The following is a 27,705-nucleotide window of genomic DNA, read 5'->3' on the forward strand; positions in this document are numbered from 1 at the left end:
CTACTTTGTTAAGATCAGGCTTGATGCACTCACATTTCTTTCACACCCCTTGGGGTCATCAACAATTGTTTAATCGTTTGAATTGTTTTTACTTATAAGTTGTGGGTGACCGGTATGGCCACTCATTCATATTTATTTCTAACTTATTTTTAATGGAAAATTGTTGCTTTTAATTAACCCAAGAATAATTCATTCATTCACAAGTACTTTATAAGAGAGGTATATTTATTTAAACATTTAGAAAAATGAAATGTAATCCCGTGTATTGAGATTATATCCGTGTGGAAAGGTTATTGGTTTTAATCCAATTTCGCAGAATATTATGGTGAGATTGTTACCTTGGCAAAATTTGGTATGTTCTATAAATGCTGTAAGGTTTATGAAGTATCCCCAAAAAAATTAGGGGGAAGATGTGTGGTATTCCATGGAAAATAGCGCGCGTGTCAAGTCTACCTACTAACGTGGGCAAGAGGATTCAGAGGGGTGGCCGCTGGAGTGAGAGAGTTCTATATAGTGGTACGGATGCTGAGGGAAGCACTGCCCAGGATTATTGCATCTTTTTTCAAATAAATGTTAACTACAAATGAAACCATGTGCTTGAAGAGGAACAGTGTTTCCTTTCTGGGGCAAAGGCCACAGTATTGTATGTGCACATGATCAGTATTCACTAATATGCTTTAGCTCAGACAGTTTAAGAGGGTCAGTGCTTCATTCAGGTGGTGTGTACCAGTCTGGTTACTAACTCTTGACCTGAATGAGGAAGGCCTTCGACAGACCAGAGTCCAGATTTGCCCTCAATGAAGGGCCTCGATTTGAGAACAGCAGGTATTTGGGATTGTTCCCCAAGTATTTTCAGTGTCCACAGCATCAGAAACAAGCCACATTCTGCCTCCTCACTTGTGACAGGGGTGGATGTGGACCTCCTGCAGCCAACACATTCTTCAGAGAATTAAAAAAACAGGATGTTACAATCTTGGTAAAGACCCGGGGAGTAGCATGGGCACCAAATGGTAGATTCCTGCACAGGTACTGTTTGTTATACATGTTTAAGTTATTCTTCACTTTGTGACAATAGAGAACAAGCGTATCACAAACGGTTTATTCATTTAGCACTGACTGGAGCCAAAGTTAGGTCTTTATCTTCTGAAAGGCATGAGCATTAATATGGACAAGAAATCTAAGCATGTGAGCACTGCCATTTTCCCTTATTAGGAATTAGAGGGGGAAATAATACTATGAGCAGGGCCACCACCAAAGCTTCTAAAAAAGGAAGCTTTTTGTCTGCCCATGTTTTCGTGGGATGCCCACTGGGTCAAAGGTGGCTTGGATGGGGACATCTATGAGAGCTGTATAGCATAGATGTTCCTTCCAAATGAGTAAACCCATGCATCAGTCGCTAGCGGGATAGAGGCGAGAAAACCCTTCTTGCACCATTGGGGGTTGCGCTGCAACAGCACAGAGGACAGCAAACCCCATGGAAGTCACTGAAACTTCCTGGCCTCTGGTGCAGTCTCCCCTTTTCTTCAAATAGGAGCAGCATACAGAAGCTTCAGCCAGGGATGGGCAGCCAAAGAACAACCTAAACGTGAAGGAGACGTCACCAGCAGAAAGATAGCAAATGGTCTTACTGAAATCACTTGAATGCTACTTTCTGATTCCGATGCGACCTTGTCTGTTTTGCACTAGTGCAGAAGCTCGTTGGTTGAGGGAATCAAATAACCTTTCTTTTGAAAAGAGACTCTGGCTTAAGGTCAGAGGGTGTACTTACAGTGCCAGCACAAACCAAAGTACTTTGTCCAAACGTTAGTTTTGACAACATCCCAACAATCATTTGCAGCATTTTAGTCCAGCTCATAACAGTCATGGTCTGGAAGTGAGGCAGTCTGATAGAACTGTTATAAGTATACTATAGGTGCAATCCTGCATCTGGCCATGTCGGGAAGGCATTTTTAAAAAGGTGCAGGGCCAATTTTCTAATTCACTGGAGCCGGTCTCAGAACACCAATTCCTGGTTTATTTTTCCTATGTCAAGCTAAAATTTTGGTGAGTTCAGTCTAATGAAAATGTATTTAACAGATTTGGTTTGAGTATTAAAACAGAATTTAGAAATAAATGTGTCCTACAGGGCAATTTTGGTTTTAAATTAAATCCACAAATACAACTATATATTTTTACTGTTGGGTCTCGCACGGCGAGGGGAGTTATTCTACTGTTTGTGAATATTGAGCTGACCATTATGGGGCAGCATTTTTATTTTTTCATGTGCATTGCCAGTTTAACTCATTGAAACATATCCTTAGAAGCACATACACCTTGCTTATTTACCTCTGGCAGGCTGTGATTTTCAGGATTTCAGTCTGTTATTTTAAATTTACTTGTTATAGCGCATGAATCATCCCGAGGGGGGTATCTCAGGCACCTAGAAGGGCAGAGCATATGTTGCTGTTAAATTAAGAGACTACAAACAGAAAGTATGCTGCAAGGAAGGGAGAACATACAGATGAAACTGAGAAGGCCCAAGTTCTTGAGCGGACTAATCCAGAGTTGGTGTTACAACCCATCTCCATCCACCCCTCCGAGATGAATAGCATCAAGCTAGCCACTTGCACATTGGGTGGTCCTATTTACAATGTGGTGGCCTGTAGCAGACAATGTCTGAGGGCACTGTGCTACAGGCAGATCAGAGTAGTAATAGAGATACAGTCAAGGGGCAGTGAAAGGTACCACATTCCACAGACGTACAAGGCTTGGTTACTGCATCACAATGTGAAAGCCACAATGGTCATTACTGCACATACACAGGTTTAAGGCCAGTTGCTCTTCTGTGCTGGGGCTGTGAAAGCAGTCAAGCTAACTGTTGAGCACTATGAATAGGATTATCAACTTCATGGAGACAACTGTGCAGTGGCGGGTGGCTATTCAAGGAGAACAAAAGTGCCACCCCAGTTGCATGTACAGGTCAGATCCTTCCTCAGTGACTGAAAGCTAAGCGCACCAGGGAGCTCCCATGCAGTGCATGTCCAGTTCCCCTCCCCAGTTATGTAGAGTGCAGTACTCACACCATGATAAAACCCAGAACATACATTTCCTTCTCATGTCTGATATCATTCATGACACCAGAATCCAAATTGTCAGCTTGATGGTGTACATTATCACCCAAAATCCACAGGCACGACTACTAACAAAGAAGCGACAAAAGTTTTAAGAACTTCTTTTATTTCACAAGTTTCCCCATGAAATGCACCAAACCTCTTGAAGACGTCAGGTCCATGTGTAGTTTTTATTCAAAAAAGAATCCAGTCACAAAACTCCTTACAGCAAATTTGGAAAACTCCAGCAGCAGCAGAAATCCGTGTGGTTATGACACTCAGAACCAGAACTTGGATCTTAAGAGTCCAACCAGAAGGACATTCTTGACCAACCTCAGATGAGAGGGCACCAATCTTTTTTTTTTTTTTTTTTCTTTTTAATTGTTAAAAAGGTTGCTGTTTGGAAAAAGATTACTACAAACGGAAGTAGACTCCGGTACTCGAGTACTGAGCTACTCCCCTCTCCCACAACCCAGGTGATAAAAGGAGCAGCGGTAGCATCTGGTCTCATACTCATTCCAGCCAGAGAAGGGCCCCATTTTAATTAACTACTTCTGTTTAAGATCTCCTGCTGGGGTACTCTCCACAATACACCAGCTTTCTGCCCATCTTTCCTCCATAATCTCATATTGGCCAGGCCCTTACATTATTTCATCACAACAATCAAGCATGTATTTTGATTTCTTTTATGGGTCAACAAAGCCCCAATGTGCACAGGCTCAGAAGAGTCACACCTCTTCTGAAATCACTGTCCAAGGAACACACTTCCAGGTCTAGTCGCATGCCAAAGTCTTTTCCAAAAGCCACCATGACTGACATTCCAGGCAAGGAGTCGAGGCGTTTACGTGCAGCCACAGTGGAAATCTGCGTCCTTGACTGCATTGTAGTTACAACCCACACAAGCCAGGTGGTACCACGCATCGCAGTCGTCACACTGCACCCACTGCACAGTGTCATCTTGCGGCAGGTGGCATCGCTCTGCAGCACACTGCTCCACAGTGTACAGGGTCTGGGTCTGCACCTGGCAGCTGCTCCACGGTGGATGCTTGCGAGGCCGGCCACGGCGCTTCCTGAAAGAAGACATTGTGCGTCAGTTCTTCTACATGCATCTATCTAGTAAAATTGGTAACAATACAATGATACAAATGAGAAACATCAGGAGGGCGAAAATCAGGCACCTGGAGTGACGGTCATGTTCCTGGAGGGCTCTGTCTGCGCCGTCACAGAGCAAGGTCACTCCAGGAACTGGAAATCAAGCCACCCAAAGGCCAGAGATTGCAGTGTCAGCTTGTGGGTAGTATACGTACACATAAAAACTCCCAGTTTAGTTTATTAAACTAAGATTAGTCTGGAATTCCCTCAAACCAAGCAACCAGAGGTGCAACAAAATTCTCAAACACCTTGCCCATTTAAAGAAAGCAATCAGAAGAATGGCAAGAACTAGAGTTCATAGTTTACGGGCAGAGGAGTTTCAGATCTCACAAACTTCCCCAGTCTTTCTGGCCTTTCTACACAGGTCAACTGGAAGGGTCAAGTTTCCATACCCATCTCTCTTCTGCCAGCTCTCTCTAAGATACTGGAGAAGCTGGTCAATTGCCAGTTGTCTAATTATTTAGAACAAAGCCAGCTGCTGCATCCTTCCCAGTCTGGTTCCAGTTCCTGCTTTATCACAGAATCCATATTAGTGGAGGTCACTGACACCATTAAGCTGGCGGTAGATCATTGGAAACAGGTTACATTGTTACTTCTAGATTTATCAGCAGTCTTTGATATATGTTCTCACCTCATTCTCTTGCCACGGCTGGAAAATATAGGTGTAAGTGGATCTGCACTGGCCTGGATTTGCTCGTTTCTGTCTGACAGAAGCCTATCGGTTTGGATGGTGTCTTAGTCCTTTGATCAAACCATTAAAGTTTGGATTCTCCCAGGCCTCCTCCCTGAGCCAGACGCTATTCAATATACACAGCACCCTTGGCTGTATTGGTGGAATCTTTCGGTACCCAGATTGTGTCCTATGCAGAAGATACTCGGATCCTTCACACTCGACAAACTCACCAAATGCCTTTTGCAGATTTAAGACCCGTTTGCCATTTTCTATTGGATACATCACAGCAACTTACATTATAATGCGAGCAAAACAGAAATCCTGTTATTTGGCACACCTAGAATGGGGAATTCTGGCCCAGACTTGTCCCATCACCATAGCTCGAAATTTAGGGATGACATTGGACAGTCAAACTTTTTTTTTTTGGGGGGGGGGGGGGGAGAGGGAGGGGGAAATTGGGAGCAATCCTGCTTTGGACTTCTACAAAATCTCTAAAGAAATGTTTGTACCTGCTGCCTATTCAGTTTCAGTGCCCTCATCACTTCCCAGCTCGACTATGTCAATTCTCTTTACTACGGTCTACCTGCATAGCAACTCCGCTGTTACAAAATCCCACTTCCTGGCTTTTATTAAAACTTCCTAGAGGGGCTCATATTTGCCAACATCTTAAGGAGCTACACTGGCTGCCAATTAAGGAGAGAGTACAGTTCAAGGGCTCATGTTGGCCCATAGAGCCTTCTATCAGGCAGGTCCTCAGTGCCTGGCCAACAGGATTATTCCATATCATCCATTAAGAAGTCTCCACTACTGACGCTGTGCTGGCATTGGTACCACGAATCGAAAGAAACAAAAAAAAAAAAAAAAAAAAAAAATCAGCCTCTCAATAACTGTTTCAGTTAGAGGTGGTGAACGAGTGTCCGCGCCAGGACACTCCCCGAGTAGCTGTGCACTCTATAAAACTTTAGACTGATTGAGGCGTAGAGTCTTCCTTTTCCAAAGAGAACTCTCCCATCTGCATTGATGCTTTGGGGTGGCAGAGATGTGACCCTCGAACACTCCTGCAGTGACATTGAAATGAGCGGATCAGCTAATTTCACATACATTTTATCTGTAATGAGGTCAGCGTGACAATTTTTTCCCCTCTCTGTAATGACAAACAGCCTTGGTTGCTGGAGAAGCTCTTCCCAGCTCCACAGGCTGAAAAGTGTGAAAGTCAATCTCTCTAATGCTGGCACCAGAGAGATTTCCTGCCCCTGGTGCCAGGTCAGGCTGGAGCCATCCTCAGCACCAGATACGGCTTCAGCACGTCCTTAGTACCAGAGGTTAAAATGAACATACTTTGTAGGACCGTTGGCCCCCAGACAGGCACTGTGTTCATATTTTATTAAAAGAAACATTGTTTGCACCATATATCTCGAGCCACAGTCACTTTGAAGACTGCCTATTAGTTCATGTTGGACGTAGGGATCCAAGTTATGTTTTTATACTACAAGGGATCCTACAATTCCTATGTAAAAGCCCTATCCAATTTTGTTACTAGAGGCAACTTGTGACACAGCCCGCTGCATGTAATAAAGAAATTATGTAGCTGTTTGACTGTAAAAACGTATTACAGTTGAGTTCTGACATCACATTTGCTGCCAGCAGCTGAAGAGAAAGGCAGAACATGCACCATAATTAAAAATACAATTTAAAAAAGAAAAACTGCCTTCTCTTTGTTCTGCTCAGCTTTTCCACATAGCAGTGATGAGCAGAAAGGAGATATCCATGGCAACATTTTTTGCACATGTTTAAAAACTATAAGATCAACAGAATCTCTGCATGTTTCTACACAATCCAAGCTACCGTTTTTTTTAAACTGACTTCTATTTAACAGATTGTAATATATATTTTCAACAAATAACTGATTTTTCTGTGTGTAATGTTGGATTGGATATTTTACCTAAAATTCTTCATGTTTACAAACATCCTAACTTTCATAGGAAAGAGCAACACAACAAGGATTTAAGATGTTTGTGGGCAAGGTGATCAGGAATAAAGTACACCCAGGCATGCATTATGAGCATACTGGACGCCACCTTGGGGTCCCATTACCTTGTACAGGAACACTGCCTTCTGTCTCCATCAAGCTTGTCATGGCACTACTCGCTGACTTGCAATATCCCTATAATATATGGCATGGGTTACAATATCTCATAAACAAGAGAGCCTGCAATCCCTCTATAAAAGCCTTATCTAACTTCCTTATTACAGGCATCATCTGACATCCCTAATCACCTGTAATGACGAAATGTTGTAACTGTTCACCTGTAATAAGTTGTTACAATGGAATTTCAATGTCACAATGGCTGCTGCCAGCAGCCAAGGTAAAAGGCAAGTCATGGAGCGAATTTACAGCTGCAGTTTAAACAGTGAAAACGGGAACTGGCTTCTTATAATATTTTTTTCCTAAGAAGAAAAAGTGATCAGCAGAAAGGAAGACAATCTGTGTGCATGTTTCTACACGTTCCGGGCTGAAGCTTTTTTTTTTAAATCTGTTTTGCATTCAACTGATTCAATTATCGTTTTGCAACAAATATCTGAGTGCTATTTGATGTACTTAATCTCGCACTACCGATTTTACTGCATTCTTCATGTGTACAAATATTCCATCTCCTTCAAATAAAAGAGCAAGACACAAAGAAATTTAGCGGTTTGTGGGAGGCGCTAAGGTCTGCCCACGTATTGTAAGGACTAAAGTACCTCCATACATAGATTAAGAGGTATTGCAAGTCACCTCCATGTATAAAGGAACAACACTGCCTTCAGTCTCGTTCCTCTGTAAATGTATCCAACTCCTCAATATTCATAGGATTTACAGCAGGAGGACCATTATCCTGTACATACAACACATAATAGTGTGGTTAAACTTAATACATTTGGGGGTCACATCCAGGTTCCAAACGGTGCCAGCACATTATCTGTTTTGAGTGCATCAGCTTTTACTGCTCTTTTTAAATAAGATAGAGTCCTATTCTTCAAAGAGTTCTGTAAGAGACCACAATATTTATTGTATTATACTCATCTGAACCTGTAACTATTGCCTAGTAACCAAAGATTGCCTCAATGCTTCAATAAAAGGGCTCAGGGCGGACAACATTTGAAAGCAATTTTATACTTCAAACAGAATGTTATGAACCCCCCCTGGTGGTTAATTTTTGGTATACTTATGACTGCCTTGCTTCTAGGGGTATTCATCTATTTTTTCAATTTCTCATATTCTATAATACACTGAAGTGACTTCATAGAACAAAATAAATAGGAAGTCTTTTTAGAGTAATGGACAAGAAGCAGGAGGATCACCTCTAAACAGCATACTGGACAAGCCAATGCAAAAAACATTGATCAATATCCTGTTAAGAGTCTACAGCCCTACCAGCACAGGAAAACTGAAATTTTTCTAGAAAACCGTTGAACTGGATGCTCTCTCGTCTTACAATTAAATCGAATCAAAATTGAATTTACTCTCCTTTACTCCAATGACCCTCTCCCTCCTATAAATGGCTAATACCCCCCACAGACTCTAGGGTGCTTCCCCAGTCTGATGCCTCGAATTGAAATTTGTGGGCTTCTCGAAGACCTAATGGGTCACATCAGCAAACCGACTCAATCATCCTCATTTCCACAAAACCTGTTTAGGTAACTAAATCCATACATTCCAAAATCGGACTTAAAGATCAACAGTTCAAGCTCTAGTCAAGAGCCAATTGAATGGATGAAATGAAATCTTTGCAGGTCTTCTTAGAGCTTTGCTGGTGCCTATAAAATCTGTACTAAGTTCAGCTTCTTGCCTTGTCAAGGAAGCCATAAAATGTAATCACATTACTTCCAACGTAAAACACCTTCACTGTCTCTCACGGGGCTTGAGGGGTGACTGCAACATTGCTTGCTCAACAAGAAGCATTATATCATGGCAAAGCATACTATCTGATGGATAAACTTCAACACACCAGGAACACACTATGAACAGAAGCCATTTAATGATGGATTACTCTGCACTCAGAGCAAAAAAAAAAAAAAAAACAGGCTTTCTCCTGTCTAGTTCCCAGACTGTCGAACTCTATCCCTGACTAAATCTGAACCACCTACTCACGCAAGAATCTAAAAACCATCCCATCAAAATGTATCTACCCCACTGTTTCTCTAAATCCTCTGTTCCCCAACTCAACAATGTAGGTTACAGGTTTCCTTTTCAAGTTGTATATCAAGCACTCAAATGCCCCTGTGACTAGGTATGCACTATGGATATAGTGCAAATTCTCAAAACAACTGTCTTTAGCAAACTGTCAATGTTAAGCTGGCTACTGGTGTGTTGAAGTTTATCCATCAGATAGTATGCTTTGCCATGATATAATGCAAAATCACCTACAATAACACAACCAAAAATGTTCACTAAGCTGCGTGAACAGCAAACCTTGCTCAACAATTCGAACCCTGAAAAACTAGAAATCAGTCATTCCAACCTTGATTTAATCCATGCAACATCCCCACAAACACTCCAATACAAAATGGTAGTGATCCCCCCACTCTTCAACTGAGGCCCACTAAGCATCCACTCATATTGTTCTCCTGCAGCCCCTCGAGGTTATGGCCAAGGCATTTTAATGAACTCAGTTACCCAATTAAAAAGTAGGAAACGCCTCACCCATCTGAAAATGTTAAGATGTAACATTAGCCTTATACAGAGAAGCTGCCTTAACGAAGCACAAGTCTCAAGCTAAAAGAAAACTGTCCAGGAGAACAATGGTGTTGCAATACTCTACACATAAGCTTCAAGCGCTATAGCAATCTCAACCAAAAACTTAGATAATATTGGAGTAATCATCGTTTCAGATCATGCCCCTATAAGGATCACACTGAAGAACAGAATGATCAACACTACCACCCTAGCAAGAGGCTCAACACTGAACTGCTGAATGCCTCAAATATCTTACAACATTTCAGAAGAATTCTTTCTTTAACAACAATAACACAAAGTCACTCTCTTCAGAAACTTTCTGGAAGGATGCAATGCTACTCTAAGAAGCAAAATCATAACCATTGTTGCTAAGAAGAAAAAAGAAGCTGCTAAAGAAGTGAAAAAGCGTACTGCGTCTGGTGTTGGGCATTGTAAAAAAAAAAAAAGAAAATCTCCACACAGCTTAAAGCTCTGAAAACTGAAATGATAGCTATCCTAGCAGATGCCAACAATGCAAAGGGCATCAGTCTTGAAAACAAAGAACAATTTGCCATTCTTAGCCAGGATATGCTGGCCACCCAATCGGCACTGGTTTGAATGGAGTAACAGCTGAAACAGTGATTAATTTGCAGACCTTGAGGATCGGTATTGCAGTGATAACAAAAGAATACAGAAGGCAAAAGAAGCAAGGGAAGCCTCAGATTTTGGAAAGTTTTGCACAGACCTGTTCAGTTCTTATCTTGGGTGAGAACGAGACCCATGTAACCCCAGTTGTGCAAGGCAAGAGAATAGGAGCTCGAAGCCTCGGGGGTCCTGTCCCAGAGACATGTTGGTGAAGCTAGGCTGCCACGAGCTGAAGGACAGATTCATTAGGGAAGTGGTCTACTGACTCAGGAGAGAAGGCTGGCCTACTGGGGGAACGTGGTTACTAAATATAGGTCCTCTTACAAACTACCCTCGGCAAATGACACACTGGGAGCAATCACGTCAACTTCTGCTGCAGCAAAACTGATATGCCCGTCTTCCCATTGGCACTCTGGTTCCGAATTGGATCCAAAACCCATGTAATCTGCACTGTGGAAGAGGGGAACGAAGGCTTGGGGTATTGAACTTTTCACAGCCAGAGACTTCTCAGGAAATTCCAAGCACTCCTTTAAAATCCTTTTCGAGCTGTCCATCAAAATCTTGGGTGTAGAGTCTGTAACCACTCTTAGAAGTTCAGTAAGGTTGAATTGAAGTTGTATGTTGCTATTCAGTCTATATGCTATGTGTGCACACCCCTGAGCTACTGGACAGTGGGGAAGGGCCCCAGGCAGGTACATTTGGCAGGAAACATTCCACTGAAGCATCAGGGATGCATCCAATTCACTCCCGAGAAGATTGTTCTTATGTTAGAGTTGGCAATCACTTTAGCGTCAAGGGATAGGGAGGAAAGATACCTATATAGGGGACAAGGGCATATTGATGGTGGGACACCCAATTGTTAAGCTTGGTCCCAACAGTCAGAACCGATATCTCACCCAGCATCGTCATGGTAAAGATAATCTGGCGTGTCAGAAGCTTAAACTTCACTTGTCATAAGGCAAAAAATTTGGAGGGCAACTACGGATGAGCAGCCCAACATAAATTACCTCCAAGAAGCTCACCTTTTTAAAAAGGATGTCCTCAAAATAAAAGGTATTCCCCAAAACACCTTCATGTAACAGCAGAGGCCAAGAGATGGAGTTAAGACAGCACAAGGATTGTAATAAAAATAAGCTTAGACTCCCAGGAAGGAGGATTTATCTATGTTACAGTGGCCACGGGAGAAAAGGGTGAGCTATTCTTACCACATATGCACCAATCGCAAGCCATGAACTTTTATTCATGACAATACTCAAAGTGAAGTAATGGGTCCAATAGATGTGGAAAACTTAAATTTTCTCCCGGACCTCCCACACTTGCTCACCACCCACAGAAGATACTCACAGGGTACTATGTCAAGCAAACTGCAGGAAAAATATGCTAGAACAAGTGCAAGCTGGTATTAGGTGGGGACTATGAACAATTGAAAAAGATTCAACATTTTTTCCTTATTTCCACAGGTCATATTCATGGAAATGATCAAGCCTGAGGCTCTCCGCGACTCCGTGAGAGTTAGTGGAGATTGTGATCGCAGACCACACAATGTTGGGCTTGGGGAGGATGGGGACCTCAGACCTAACATGAAGGTGAATTGTAAATATGATAAATTTCTGTTGAAGAATAGACTGAAAGGCCATCAACTAAGGGAGATTATAATTCAAAATGTCCAGAAGGACACAGGTGAAGTATCACCCAGCACCTTGGGGGATGCCTTCAATGTAGTCACCGGACACCAATGCATTGCGGTGAGACTATAGCAAAAAAGAAAGAGTAATCTAGTAAAGCAGAAATTGACATGACCGGAGAAACACAGGCTTAATCAGATGCCTTAGACCTGTGATCTCCCTAAACAGCCAACTGACTCTTAGCTACAGAGAAATAGAAAAAGTGCTCCTGTTTGAAAGAGGTTTTCTGAGAAGGCTAATTAAGTGGATAGCCTGCATGCACATTTGCATCAGCCATCCTCAAACACAAACCTCTCACCCCCTCCCCCAAAACATCAGAGACTTGCAAGGTGTGGCCTTGCAGGGTGAACAAGCAAAACAAGAACTTTAGGGAACACAAGCACAGGCTCTGTATTGAGAACCCTGTGAATTGAAGATATCAAAAAACGTTCTGCCCAACAGTATGAATGCACTCTTTGTGACCAAGACGTAGATCTACCCTGCAAGCCCATAACAGTGGAAGTAGCAGCAACAGCCATTAAACAACTGCAAACCAGTAAAAGTCCAGGTCAAGATGGATTCACAAAATAGCTTTGACAAACACTTGAACATCGCTCGCTCCACACCTCGTGAAAACGTATAATTCTTTTCTCCGGTCCAAAATGATAATGGCATCACTGAAGGAAGCAAACATTACCATGATATACCAACTGGGGAACTCTGTGGATTCCTACACCTCTTCAAGCAGAAAAAGAAAAAAACTCTCCACCAAGCCATATACATCAATTTCATTCAGTCAATGGGTTAGTTTCCTAAAGTTTCAGTCTCTCAAGAGGAACCAGGAAAGGCTGTCTTCTGACCTCTACTCTTTATCTAAGCCCTTGAACTGGTACAGACGAGAATTAGATTAAACCCAAAGATCCAGGGCAGCAAAATACAAGCTCACTAATATAAAAACAATCAGTGTAAACGGACAATATCCTATTCATAAACAATCATGTAAGATCAATTCTCCCAGATGAGGAAAACAGGAAATAAAGTTTTAGGATGCAAACTTAAATAGGACAAAGACAAAGCTGAGCTCCTCCCCTTAGCCAAGCGTTGCCCTAAACGCCGGTTAACTAACTACACTTAGTGCCCCAAATCAAGTAACTTAACATGGATATTTTTTTCCAACAAATTATACTTTTGCCTATCTTTAAACCAGAATAAAACCTTAGAGGGTATCACAGGTAAAACATCGAACTGATTTCAACCCCCCCCCCAACACCACCTTGACACCATCAAAATGATGCGTAAACCACTTATCCAATACACTTTGACCATGCTTCCAAGCCTTTGCATGGAAATGACAAATTTGAAAACCTCCCTTGCCAAACTCAACAGCCTACGTATTTGGGTGACATCAACTTCATTACTTATCACACAGTCACTCAGACTAATGCAAGCTCAACATTGGTTGCTCTCCCTTGCAGTAACATTGACTATCATGGGGGAAACTTGAAAAATTCTTAACTCAAAGCCCTTTAACATCATTCCACTCAACTAGCAACAGAAGGGACAGCTCTTTATCCATCACCCATTTAGCCAAGAAAAGCATAATTAATCCTAACAAACTCTAGGCTTCACCGAAACAGTTGAATAACTCCCTAAGGTACAATGTAGAAATATGTACCCTTTGCTCACTGGATTGCTGGGACTCTTGGATGCAGCACTCTACACCATAGGTCAATGTGGTATTTTCAAAGCATTCAGAATTTGGCCTACAACATTAAATAGAAAAGAACTAAAAGAAAATAGTAATCTATATAACAAGTTCCCCCTATAAAGAAATTCCAACAACAAAAACACAATAATTCCCTCTGTTTCAATGCTATATAGGAAAATCCACAGCACTTATGGAAGGAACCCTTACAACCCCCAATGCTCTAGATTTATGGACAAATTCTCCAAACCTGCAGCTACATTAGACATGCACGAATCATTCTGGAAAAGAGCAAGCAACAGAGAACCCTATGGTCCACCTGAAGAATGCTCAGCTTGACTGCGATACAACGAATCACCAGTCACTGGAAAGACTTCACACAGCCCACCCAAAAGCAATGGCTGAACTCTGTCCATTCAACTCACAGTCCAAACAAGCACTCATCTGAGGAATATCTAAAAGACATACGGCTCCAATGTCTGTGTTCTTACCCACGTGACTTTCTTTCATTTCCATCTCCATCTGATCTTACTGTCTGGGGGAAAAAACCTTCCAGACAAATCAATAATCGGGATCCTACAGGTGTTGCAACTAGACCTTATTATATACATTATGAATGATTCTAACCATCGGCCTTTCTGTAATTCACAATGCTTTAAATAACCAGTTTCCTTACTTCTTCCTCTTTCCTACCACTCTATGATGAGCTGCATGTGTTAACATATTTAGTTGTATCGTTTTTATTGTAATTTAACAAAATTCAAGTTTTGTTCCACACACAAAAAAAAAAAAAAAAATCAGAAGGCATGAAAGGTGATAAATAACATTTAGGAAATAAGAGCATATGAGGGTGGAGAAATAACTGAAACGAGAGCTGGAGGCAGCTGGAAGTGCACTTTTGGTAAAGACAGTAGCAACCCAGTAGATGACATGGTGTGTATGGCTACAGTTCTGGCAGCGGAAGATTAACAGTCTTTTCTAGGCTATCCGGTACCCAGTAAATTACATCAAAACATTTCATAAAGAGTACACAAGTATGCTAAATCACGACCCAAAAGATGCAAGCAATAAAAAAAGATCCTGGATCTATATTTCTACATTCAAGAGATAGAACTGAGAACTTAGAATCACTAATTTCTACACATCTAGTTCCTTCCTTTAACTCTCCGTGATATCTGACTGGCAGACAGCTTGTCTACTTGAGAAACAGTTGACCATCTTCTCACCTGTTTGGAGGTGTTGCATTAAGTGGCTGCTCTCCCTCCTCTTCTGCTTTGATCCTCTTTTGTCCGCCTCCAACCTCTGACGCTCTCCTTCCTCTTTCAGGACAAACAGCGCTGTAATGACTGGGCTCATCCGCCTTGTCAATGTTCAGTTTTAGTCCCTCCACTTCCTGAGACACCCTCCTACCACCTACAGCCCAAGTTGTACTGAAATGGCTGGTCATCTCCTCCCTTTCACTTTTTGGCTTCTTTAGCCCAGTTTCATCAGGTGTTCTTTTGCCAATCACAGACCAGGCTGCACTGTAATGGCTAAATTCGTCCTCACTCTCAATTTTTGGCCTTTTCAGAGGGGGTGGTACTTCAGCATCCTGTGGAACTTCATCCTCCAGTTCAGGCAACACTGTGTGCGCTGACTTGCGCCGATTCCGGCCTTTGGGCTTGTCCTTAAGAGAGGCGGAGCGGGAAGGGGTGACTGGTGAAGCTGCGGGGGCAGCAGCTGCCACCTCCTCTTCCGCAGTTCGGGATGGCTGTGGCAAGCTTGCCTGAGCCTGCTTGCCAGTCCATCCTGGGCTATCACCTTTGGTGCGGGAGAAGGTCAATGGCTGAGGCTTGAATTTGCTGATGCTGCCAATGGAGTTCAAGATGAGTGTGGCACCTGAGCTGGGAGGGAACTTGGTCAGCTCACGGATCCGATCGCCACTAGAGTTCATACCCTTGTCAGTGAATTTCACCGGCTGGAAGCCACAGAGGCTCTGCACCTTAGGGGCAGTGATGGCATCGAAGTCCTGTGGCCTGACACGGACTTTCTGGAACATGAAGTAGAACTCAGACTCCTGTTGCATGGATAGTGATCCCTCCGGCAGACTATCAGAATCTTCGTGGCCAAAGGTGATCATGTCCCCATCAGAAAGCTCCACCCTCTGGCTACGTGTCATACGGATGTCATTTATAAAAGTGCCTACAGTGGAACAAAAGGAAACCACATTAAGATAGGACAACACTCGCAAACAGTATCACAGCTAGATCACTGCCAAATTCCACCAACATGCTCTTCTATTATGCTCAAACTAGGCTAGCTTCCAAATACAGAAACATTATCATGCATACATTTCAATATACTATCGCAGATACTGAAATCAACTCATTTAGCATAACATCATTCACAACTTCAAATGTATTTTGAATATAAAATGTCAAAAAATTCCATCTAAGTTCAAGGGTACAGGACTGCGTTAAGTCCAGGATCAAGCATTTTCTCTGAACTTTGGAATTCTGGAACATGCATATAGGTAACCACAGGACTGAATAGCTGGTGGCAAACGAGAGCTAAATAAGGTGGTTTAAGAGGAGGCAAACAAGAAGAACGTGGTACAATAGCTGTACTGAACTCGATGGTCCATGAAGGCCAGAGCTGAAGAGTGGAAGACTGTGCTGGCAATCCTTGTGGAAGTGGCCTCAGTCTCCATCCACACACCTCAAAGTTCTAAAAAGATCCCACACCTCTGCAGGTACACTACCACATAATGGATTAAACATGTCTGCCCTGATTTGCAGGGTCCAAAATGGGGTGGCATGGCGGGCAAAAAAAAAAAAAACATGATGGATTAAACACCGATCTTTGTGACAGGAGGTGAATGGTCGCATTGTTCAGCATTCCGTCCATCTGTTCTTTTTGCCTGCATAGACCCTGGAAACAATTTCAGTTCAGGCTCCAGCGCCAACCAGAACAATGCTATCCCAATGTCAGTCATAAATGGCCAGGCTGCTTCTAAAGTTTACAAAGCCATAAAAAGCCAGGCCTGATTAAAGAAACTGCAGAGCCAGGTGTAAGGCCGGTGGTTACCTTGTTGAGGAAGAGGATGGCCTTAGACAACAAAGCCCACTACCATGGAAGATACAGTCCATCCATTTGAAGATGGAGATCCCCAGATACAGGGAAACTCAGTAACTGAGTAGTTATTTGCCTCTAGAGTGGCATAAAATCAAGCCCCTCAATTAAAATCCCCATTATTCACCGTAGACAATGTTTAACCATTTTGTTCTCTCTCTGTGCCAAAAAAGCAAATCAGACATAACTTCACAAGAAGGATGCATACCAACATCTAAAGTGGTTGAGGGGAGTGGTGAAGAGACGGGGCACAACATGACCTGACAACTATGGTAAACACTATGACCAACCCCAGGATACGACTCGCCAAACAACCCTAAAGTAAGGTGTCCCAACCAAGCCCAGATGAACCAATGAAGTTTTTCAGCAGCAGGCTAGTCGCTGATGAGAGCCAATGTCAGAAAGTAGCATTTCAATGAGATACAAAGCCCTCGTCTCACACTCACCTGCAAGCCAGAGCAGATCTCAGTGAAAAGCAGAACTAAAGCAGGACATTGCGTCTTCCACCTTGCAGTGTAGGGCAATTACGAAGATCTCAGTGGTGGATACAGTACTACATTGCCAAGGAGACACATAAACTGATTTGTCTCCCAGGTGCCCTGCTGGAATGGAAAAACGACACATACTCCGGCAGCAGTCAGTACCTGTGTGCATTAGCTAGCAGCGACAGGTAAAGGTAAACAGAGTGGCACGTCCCAGCAGAGGGCTGGGTGCCACAGGAACCCGTTCCCCAAGCTTGGAGTTATGGCACAGAAGCAGCATGCAGGAATAGCTGCTAGGCATTTAATTGGAAGTGTGATAGGGCAATTCAAAGAAGAGCAAAGACAATAAGGATGGACAGACTAACTCAGCCTGGCCATTACCCAGACTTACCGCCGTGGAATCAGATATACGCCTAGCTCGAAATAAATGAACCGTTCCTCTGTTAGGGCTGGGAGGTCAGTCACGAGGCTGTGTAAGACCAATTAGAAGAACTAGATAAGTCTGACACTTTTCTATATAAAATATAACTACAGTGGGCTTTGGCTCCAACCAGATGAGTATTACCCACTCACCACGATATCACCTTTTTTGCCTGTCGTTCCACCACCCACGGTGTTTGTTTTGCAATGCACAAGACCCTAATTTACATCTGAAAGACAATATATTATTTGGCTCATACATGCATTGTATGCACAAAGCAATCATTTTTTCTGCAATAAACCTTGTCACTAATTTTCTCCGCACGAGGGTGCAAGCTTGACATGTAGATATCCACCTAATTTGTTTGCACATTCCTCGTTAGATCATTCCAACCTCAATCAAAACCACTCTACCAGGTTCCACCATAAAAAAGCATGTACTACAGTCAACATTAATGCCACATTTTGAAATCCCCATCTACATTTCTCACACCGCATCTCGTTCCTCATCAATGTTTCCTTCTGGACAAAATTCCTCTCATCTTCTCCAATTCAAAACACACACACCATTTTCTTTTCCGGTAGTGCTGTTCAAATTTCAGTAGCACCGACTTTCTTCACACATTTTCCACAGTTACAAATGGCACATGTGGGAGCATCGCCCTGTGCACGCTACAGAGAGGCCAGAGACTGGATGTGCAAGCAGTCTGGCCATCATTATGCCTCACTGACAGGCACTGAGACGCTTGCACTGCCTCAAGCCTCGGCTGCACAGCCCCCTGTCGTTTCCCATCCTCAAGAACTCAGACTAGAGGCCGCTCAGCTCACAGGATGCATCATGCAGGCGTCAGTAATATGTTTGAAAAAAAACTAAAGAAACGGCATCTGGGAAAAACACACAATCTAGGGAGACGCAGATGAACTAACAACATGTGAAGTGCAAATAGGAACTCATCGTTGACGTACATTACCTTAAGGGTGTTTCCAGTCATTGATGGGAACATGGCCAATGGCTGCCTGTAAACTTAAGGAAGGGAGCAGTTTTTAGCCAGGTACATTACCGTAAGGGTTTTTACAGTCACTGGCCAATGCCTGCCTGTAAATTTAAGAAAGGGAGCAGTTTTTAGTCCGGTACATTACCTTAAGGGTATTTACAGTCACCAGCCAGCACCTGCCTGTAAAGTTAAGGAAGGGAGCAGTTTTTAGTCAGGTACATGACTTTTAGGGTGTTTACAGTCACCAGCCAGCGCCTGCCTGTAAAGCTAAGGATGGGAGCAGTTTTTAGTCAGGGATTGCTACTGTAAGGCCGTTTACAGTCACCAGCCAACACCTGTCTGTAAAGTTAAGGAAGAGAGCAGTTTTAGCCAGGTGCCTTATCTTAAGGGTGTTTACAGTCACTGGACAGCACTTGTCTGTAAAGTTAGGGAAGAGAGCAGTTTTTAGCCTGGTGCCTTATCCTTAACGGCGTTTACAGTCACCAGCCAGAGCTTGCAGGGAAAGTTAAGAAAGCGTGCAGTTTTTAGACAGGTATTGCTACCATAGGGGTGTTTACAGTCACTGGTCAGTGCCTGCAAAGTTAAAGAAAAGAGTGCCTGCAAAGTTAAATAAAGGAGCAGTTTTAGCCAGGCACATTACCTTACCGGTGTTTACATCCACTGGCCAGTGCCTGCCTGCCTGTAAAGTTAAGGAAGGGAGCAGGGTTTAACCAGGCACATTACTGTAAGAGTGTTTAAGGTCAATTACAAGAACTTGGCCAGTGTCTGTCTATAAAGTTCAGAGAAGGGAGCAATTTTTAGCCATCACCTTAAGGACGTTTACAGTCATTAGCCAATGTTTGCCTATCAAATTAAGAAAGGGAGTAGTTTTTATCCAGGTACTTTACCTTAAGGAAGTTTACAGTCACCGGCCATGGCCTGCCTGTAAAGTTAAGGAAGGGAGCAGTTTTTAGCCAGGTACATCGCCTTAAGGATGTTTACAGCACCAGCCAGGGCATGCCTGTAAAGTTAAGGAAGGGAGTAGTTTTTAGCCATCACCTTCAGGACGTTTACAGTCATTGGCCAATGTTTGCCTGTCAAATTAAGAAAGGGAGTAGTTTTTATCCAGGTACATTACCTTAAGGATGTTTACAGTCACCGGCCAAGGCCTGTCTGTAAAGGTAAGGAAGGGAGCAGTTCTTAGCCAGGTACATTACCTTAAGGATGTTTACAGTCACTGCCAGCACCTGCCTGTAAAGTTAAGGGAGCAGTTTTTAGGCCTCACCTTATGGGCGTTTACAGTCATTGGCCAATGTTTGCCTGTCAAATTAAGGAAGGGAGCAGTTTTTATCCAGGTACATTACCTTAAGGGTGTTTACAGTCACTGGCCAGGGCCTGTCTGTAAAGTTAAGGAAGGGAGAAGTTTTTAGACAGGTACATTAGCTTAAGGGTTTTTATAGACACAGGCCAGTGCCCGCCTGCAAAGTTAAGGAAGGGAAGAGTTTTTCCAGATATATTACCTTAAGGATGTTTACAGTCACTGATGAGAACTCGCCCAGTGCTTGCCTGTAAAGTTAAGGAAGGGAGCAGTTGTTAAGCAAGCCAGGGATCACACCTACCATGAGAACTGCAGTCCACCAGATAGACTCGCCACTCCCCAGACGGTGAGTCGCCCTCCCTCTCGGCGTGGATCTCAGCATGGACACGGGAGATGAGCTCAGGGTTCCGCTCAGATATTAGGGTGACATCGCACACCTCGGCCCGCCGGCCCAGGCGGAAGGTGCAGCGGGGTACCTCGGGCCGGAAGGTGTACAGATCCGGGGAGACAGGGCTGTTGGAACCAGGGGCTGGGGTCAGGCCAATACGCAGGAGCTGGAAGCACGGCAGCGCCTCTGACAGCATGGCAGGATTCCCTCTCAGTGCCACCTTCCTTCAGTCATCTGCATAAACCCAGAGCCCAGAAACCTTCTGATCTCCTCCAAAAGTATATATTTGAATTTAGAATTATTCTTGGGAGCTACTAAACTGTGTGCAGTAGCCTGTTTGATTCTGGGCACTTAGCAGCCAAAAAAAAAAACCTCCAGCAACAAAGGGGGCGTTCTTTGGGGAAGCTTGGAGGTATACAGAGAGCCCTGCAGAATAAAAACAGTGCAAACGGAAGACAGATATGGAGTGGTCTCAAGCTACACAGACTACGATCCTACTGCAATCAAACCCCAGGCAAGGCACCCACCACTCGGAAGGAACGAGAGGGGAGGGGGAGCAAGCGTAGCCACAAACTGTTCAAAGAGTTTAAGTTACTAAATCTTTTCATTAGCTGGCATATAAAAAGCACACCTTTCTTTAAATTAAACGGACATAAAATGTGCTTTCTTTGAAGATATAAATATATATACACATTTATTTCGTTCTCTGCCAGCGGGGGCACGAGAGGTGCAAAGTACAGCAGCTGGTGAAGGTGGGGAAGGGGACATCCACTTAGTGCAGAAGACACAGGTCAAGGTATGTCACAGTGTAGACAGGTCAAGAAGTCAGGCACCAGGTTGGCAGACAGACAAGTGGAACAGAAGCCCACGATCACAGTGTTTGTGGAAGCCTTGTCCACTACAAGGCCGGGAGAAAGGGAAATCTGAGGACCTGTACTGCCACCACACAGACAGAGCCCATGTGCCAGTAGGGCCAAGGGCATAAAAAGGAAGGGAGGTTAGGGATCCCAGATCCGATTGCTCCTATGCTTTAGTTTATAAACCCACCCGTAGTGTCCTCAATGTATCTGTCCCCTGCTCCCTCCGAACTGCAGCAGCTATGATACAACCCACCAACAGAAGAGCAGCTTACCCTGCCTATTGCAAAGGCCAGACACAGAAACTCCCGTATACACAATGTATCTGAAAGGATCCCGACTGAACTATTCAAGGAATATACCATCCCTTTCTATTTCAATGGAACTGCCTGTCGACGAACACCTATGATGTAATATCTGAGCCCTGCCCACATCTACCAATAAAGTGATGTCTTAAACTCAGACAGCAAAGCATTGCAGCTCAAGTCCTTCCTCAGTAAGATACCCCCATGCTATAGCATCGGGCTAGAAATAAATCCTCTGTGAATGTGCTCAACATATACTGGTTAGCCGCCTTGAAGGTTGTGTTGGGATTAGAGGGAATTAAGACGCCCAGTTTATGATGATAGTGGCTCAAAAGCAGAATCTGCTATCACAGGCTGTCCTTTCACTGGACCCAACAAGTACCACTACCACTGGGGGGCGGGGGGGGGGGGGGGGAAACTTGATCAATATTTAAGTAAGGGTGCCACACAGCAATAAAGGGTCCTCAAAATAATCCATTGAAAAGGTGGGTCAAACTCCCTTCCTGGCTCTTTCCCTGCAGAACACACTCTATATGTGATGTCTCCTTGGGTAGAACCCCTGTTTGTAAACCGCAGTTCTGTGCGTGTCAGGCTTCAGCCTCTCCAGCAACCTCCCCGAGGATCAGCCCAGCTTCCTCAAGCTCTAACCATTCGAGGTTTAGACTCTCAAGTTGCCTCAGATCCACTCTAAGCTCAGACCACGCAACTCCTGAAACTAACACCACACGTAGGCCTGCTCCCAAGCTCAGATACCTTTTAATCACCTCGGCCGAAGCGCACTCTCCCGTTTAACAATGACACCCCCACTCATGTCTCTGCCTCTCAGAGTATTTATTCCCTGGAGCAGCTCAGACTCTCAACCTCAATTACAATTCTCAGTTTTAAGTCCAAACCTTTAAGTCTTCAGAACAGCCCCTTAGCGCTTCAGCCTTAGAATAACCCCGTCAGACCCTGGAATGCTTCTGATACCACCCCGAGCCCTCGCATCCCAAAATCTTCAGGCTGCAGACACCCAGGCTCAGACACCCCCTGCTGCCCAGGCCCCACCCCCTTAGGTCAGACCCCACACAGCTTCTCGGTCACTGCTACACCCCCCTTAGCTCAGACCCCTGAACCTTCAGGCTACAGAACTGACACCCACTGCTGCCCAGGCCACACCCCCTTAGGTCAGACCCCCCCCCCACACAGCCTCTCGGTCACTGCCACACACCCTTAGCTCAGACCCCTGAACCTTCAGGCTGCAGACACCCCCTGCTGCCCAGACCCCACCCCCTTAGGTCAGACCGCCACAGCCTTTCAGTCACTGCCACACCCCCTTAGCTCAGACCCTTGAACCTTCAGGCTGCAGACACCCCCTGCTGCTCAGACCCCACCCCCTTAGGTCAGACCCCCACAGCCTCTCAGTCACAGCCACACCCCCTTAGCTCAGACCCTTGAACCTTCAGGCTGCAGACACCCAGGCTCAGACACCCCCTGCTGCCCAGACCCCACCCCCTTAGAGCCACGCCCCCTTAGCTCAGACACCAGACCCTAAAGACAGCAGACACCCAGGCTCAGACCCCACCCCTAAGGTTCTGCCCCTCCAGGTACCACCCCCTCTCAGGATCCTGACCCCTGAGGCTCCAGACAACTCTGCCCAGGCCCCACCCCCTAAGATGAGACCCCACAGCACCTCAGGGTCACGGCCACGCCCTCTGAGCTCAGGCCCCTGACCCTTCAGGCTGCAGACACCCGGGGTCAGGCCTCCACCCCCTTCGGGCTCTGCCCCCCAGACCCAACCAGGGGTACTTGAGCGCAGCTCCCTCTCTGAAGCTCCCAGGGCTCAGCCCCGCTCCGTGTCTAGGCACATTCCTCGGAGCTCAGACCCGGCTGTGCCCTTCCCCACCCTGGTTCCTGCCCACCCCCCCAAGACGGCGCCGCTTCCCTCCCCCTCCGGCGCGCGGTGCCCCTTTTCTCTTCCCTTCTCCGATTGGCTGCGGCCTGGCGCGAGGCCCCTCTTGGTAACTGCCGCCGGGCTCGCGCTGCCTCCTTCTCCCGCCACCCCCCCTCCCTCGCGCCCCTCGGCCGGCACCCGCGCGCAGCTGCTCCGTCCGCTTCCGGCAGAGACAGTGGGTGGAGCCCGAGTCAAAGAGGAGGAGCTAGAGGCGGGGCCACGACCGCGGCGCTTTGAAACTCTAGCGCGCGCCGCCGTCACGTGATCCCCCTCTGCCCAAAGTGGCGCGTGTGCTGCCGAGGGCAGGCTTGACGTGACCTGCGTAGGCGACGCCATCTTGAAAAAGGTATGTTCCACTAAGAGACTGGCGATAGGAACGCGCAGAGGGAGACAGCGCATGCGCAGACCGTGACAGTACCCATTGAATGCCCGTTTTAGTTGCATGAAGAGCTAGTGCGCTAACCTTCGATTAAGAACTAATTAGATTGGAGAAACTACCCACCTCGACTTTCACACGTACTCTGGTGACCTCGTAACAGGGTCATTGAAATAAAGCGACAGGAGACCACCAAATCCTTGCACATGGTAATACTGTCTAGGTAAAGATTTCATCTAATCACGACCAAATACAGACATAAGCAACCGAAAGATGACCAGTTAACCTTTGCAAATGTGTTTCTACTACGTACAAACATTTGTTGCAACTTTTTTAGTAACTTCTGATCCGTTTGACATAGAAACATTTTTTTAAATATGGAAATTATGCAGCAGATCATGACTTATGTGCATGCATGCACGCACAATAGACCGGATGCAGGCTGGAGAATCTAAAATTTTCTAGCTTTTGAAACAAGAATTTTCAATTCTATTAAGGACAGGGAGGCGAGGATTAGGCTTTTCTCCCTACTGTCAACACACAGCAGCCAATAGAAACACATTAAAATAAAACTACATTTCCCATAATTACAGAGCCTTGAAATGAACCCCCCCCTCCCCCAACCAGGGTCAGCCATCCCTTATATAACACAGTCATTAAAGTCCATCCTCTTTCTTTGCACATCTATGCCAAGGAGAACATAATAACGAACCAATTGCCAAGAACTCTGAAATCCCAAACTCAACAATGTCTTCCCAACAAGAAAGCTGCAACATTGCACAACGGTGCAAAGGAATCAATTCACCCTCCTCCGGATCTGAAGAAGATTTCCAAAACGTGTCCTTCAAGTAGGTTTCTCATCTAGAAAAAGATTACAAAGCGGTAACATCCTAAACTACAACTCCATGTAAACAAATACCGGGTGGGACAACAAACATTTCAATCTGATATTAATGACAATACTTTGCAACATAATCTAGATATCCAGGGTGGGATAATCCTCGCTTCCGTGTCCTTAATACAACTGAAAATTCTTGTCACGGAAGCTAGAACATTTTTTATTCTATGTCAGGACCGGAGGCTTCAGATTATGCTAGTTTAAAGCTGAGCGATCACTCCAAAAGCTACATCAACAATTGGTTTATGATAGAACAATTTAAAAGTAGAATTTGATGACCAGTCAGCTAATGTCATGATATCTTCCAACCTAGAAGCTGAATTGAAAGCCTTGGAGGCCATAGTTCCATGAACAGAATGAGCCCCAAAAATAGAGGTATCAATGCCTGTCTCTTGCAACAACCACCTGACCCATCTCGCAAGAGTTGTGGAAGAAACAGGACCAAAAGGCTTTTGCAAGGAAATCAATAATTGCCAAGCTTGATCCCTTCGCAATTCTCGAGTAACATCTTCATATACCTTTAGGAAATTTACCACCCATAATTTAGAGTAATCTCTAAATGGCGGATGACTAATACATTTTGCGTTTGATTTTGTACACTTAGAAATGCAAAAAGAGACTCCAGTAGGAGTAAAAACTCTACCTGCAATGTCCAAGGCTTTTACGTCAAAGACTCTCCTGCATGATATTAGACAAAGTAACATGGTCAATTTTGCTGACAATTGCTTCCTTGAAAGACCTTCATAGGCTGGCCAAGTCACCAAAAACTTAAAAATTATATTGACATCCCAAAGAGTTGAATATTTTGGAAGAGGAGGTGGAAGCGTATGAACACCATGTAGTAATTTGCAGAGTAGCGGGTGTTCACCCACTCGTTTACCATCAATGTGAGCGTGGTTAGCTGAAATAGCTGACCTAAAATGATTCACCGTTCTGTATGCTAAAGCTTGTGCTGCAATATGCGACAAAAGGTTTGCTGTCATCTGCACTGAGGACCCCAAGGGATCCACGCCCCTCCGACCGCACCAATCCAACCATCTCCTCCAGGCGGAGGCATACCGTTTATGCGTACTAGGTGACAAGGACTGAGAAAGGAAAAATCTAGTGTCTTCCGAAATTCCTGTGCCCTGAGACGATCCCCTGATATCCTCCAAGTCATGAGCAACAACTGTTCCTCCAGAATCAGAGGATGTGGACTCCCCATTTGGTCCAATAAGAGTTCATCTGAAGGAAGGATTCGAACTGGAGCAGCACAACATAGCATCAACACCACCGGAACCCACAACTGAGCTTTCCAGCACAGGGCTATCAGAACTAATTCTGCTCGCTGACTAATTACCTGGGAGAGAAATCGGTGAATCATGGAGAACGGGGGAAAGGCATAATGCAATCTTCCCGTCCAAACTTGGAGAAAGGCATCCAAGCAGAGAGCGTTCAGGGCTGGTCTCCAGCTGTAAAATTTTGGAAGATGTTTATTCAGTCAGGACGCAAACAAGTCTATCGAGGACAGACCCCAAAGCTGATTTAGAAATTGAAATATTCTGGGGTGAAGACACCAGTCGCTGGCATCCCTCAGATGTCTGGAGTTCCAGACCGCAACCACATTCACTTTCCCCGGGATATATTCCGCCGTTATGGAAATCTGATGTTCTAGACAAAAATGCCAGCAGTCCTTTGCAATTTCCGCCAACTTCTGAGACCGTGGTCCCCCCAACTTGTTAATGTACCGTACTTCTGAAAAGTTGTCCATCTTCAGAAGGATACAACATTTCGATTTGAAGGGGTACAAATTCTATGTCAGGACCGAAGGCTCAGATTATGCTTCTCTTTCCATGCTTTATTTTTAACAGCAGCCAATGCGCTATTAATTACTTGTTTCTTCTTATCATCACCGGCTCAGCTCCCCAACTACACCCCAGTGCCTGGACACTGGGGTTGAAATTATTATTATTCAGGCTGGGCCTGCTTCCAGGGTTATTGGACCTATTCACAGGGCAGCTCCCTCCACATCTTATCTGAGTATTTTGTTTTCTGCCCTGCTTCTTAAGACTTTTGACTGCTCCTCTGGGGCACCTTCTGCTGTTACACAGTATGGCTGGCTATGATGACCAGGTCGAAGAATTGTACTATCTGGATGAGACAACTGGGTCATTTGACCAGGATTTGGTGTATGGTCTTGATGCAGGAGTGCGTCACTCAGTTAATCAGGCTTTAGCTCAAGCCATTCAGCCCATCAAGCACCATCTTTTGGGTTTGGTAGAGCATCAGGGCTGGGTAGCCCCGGCGAGTGCCCAACCCATTGGGGAATCTTCCCTTTCATCAAGCACTCAAGCTTCTAAACAGGTTACTAACCCGCATGCTGCAGACGTTGAATCCCTTATAAGAAACATGGCAAGGGAGCATGACTATAATGCGGGCTCGCAAAAGAAAGTTGTTAGTGACCCAGCTTCTTCTTCTTCCTCCGAGCACTCCTCAGAGCAGGGTGATCCCCCCCCTCGTAAGCGCAAGAAGAAAGCTCATCATCAGGAGGCTCCTGCCCCTAAGGTTCTGACTTTCGAACCAGAGGACATAGTGCACCCCAGATCTTCACTGTGGTTACCACCCCCTGAGGTAGCGGATTATGTAGAGGCCCACATTAGGCACAGCTTCGATAAAGATATTCGCTCCAGGCTGAGATCCGAGTGCCCCAGGCCAGATTTTCCCTCCAAAGTTACAGAGACTCACGAATTAGACCCTACTCTGGTCACATTCCTCAAGAAATCCGCTAAAGACCCTAAGAAGGGTATAGATCGTGCCTGGCGCGGATGCCAAGATAAGCTTTTGGATATTTCCAGTCCTTTAAAAAAAATCTTAGAATTGGCTTTTCAGGCCAAAGAGTCCGGGGATCCTATCAATCCGGACATTCTTGTGGGTTGGGCTCAGAGAGCTCTTTGCTTCTTAGGCAATCCCAATTGCGCCATTTCTTCGGAACGTCGCAGATCTGTGTTGATGAAGCTAGACCCCAAATTGGCAGACCTCG

At 44.8% G+C, this 27,705-nt stretch overlaps 1 protein-coding gene across 1 annotated transcript; it reads right to left on the minus strand.

Moving 5' to 3' along the window:
• Window positions 1–3,199: 3,199 nt before the first annotated feature.
• Window positions 3,200–23,585, minus strand: TCF19 (transcription factor 19). Its single transcript, XM_069241830.1, has 3 exons — window positions 20,231–23,585; window positions 14,851–15,805; window positions 3,200–4,159 (listed from the first exon to the last, which is right to left on the minus strand). Exons 1-3 carry the CDS (start codon window positions 20,511–20,513, stop codon window positions 3,931–3,933), a joined length of 1,467 nt encoding a protein of 488 aa, XP_069097931.1. The 5' UTR covers window positions 20,514–23,585; the 3' UTR covers window positions 3,200–3,930.
• Window positions 23,586–27,705: the final 4,120 nt, after the last annotated feature.

Source organism: Pleurodeles waltl, chromosome 6 (genome assembly GCF_031143425.1).
Source record: "Pleurodeles waltl isolate 20211129_DDA chromosome 6, aPleWal1.hap1.20221129, whole genome shotgun sequence".
Lineage (NCBI taxonomy): Eukaryota > Metazoa > Chordata > Amphibia > Caudata > Salamandridae > Pleurodeles > Pleurodeles waltl.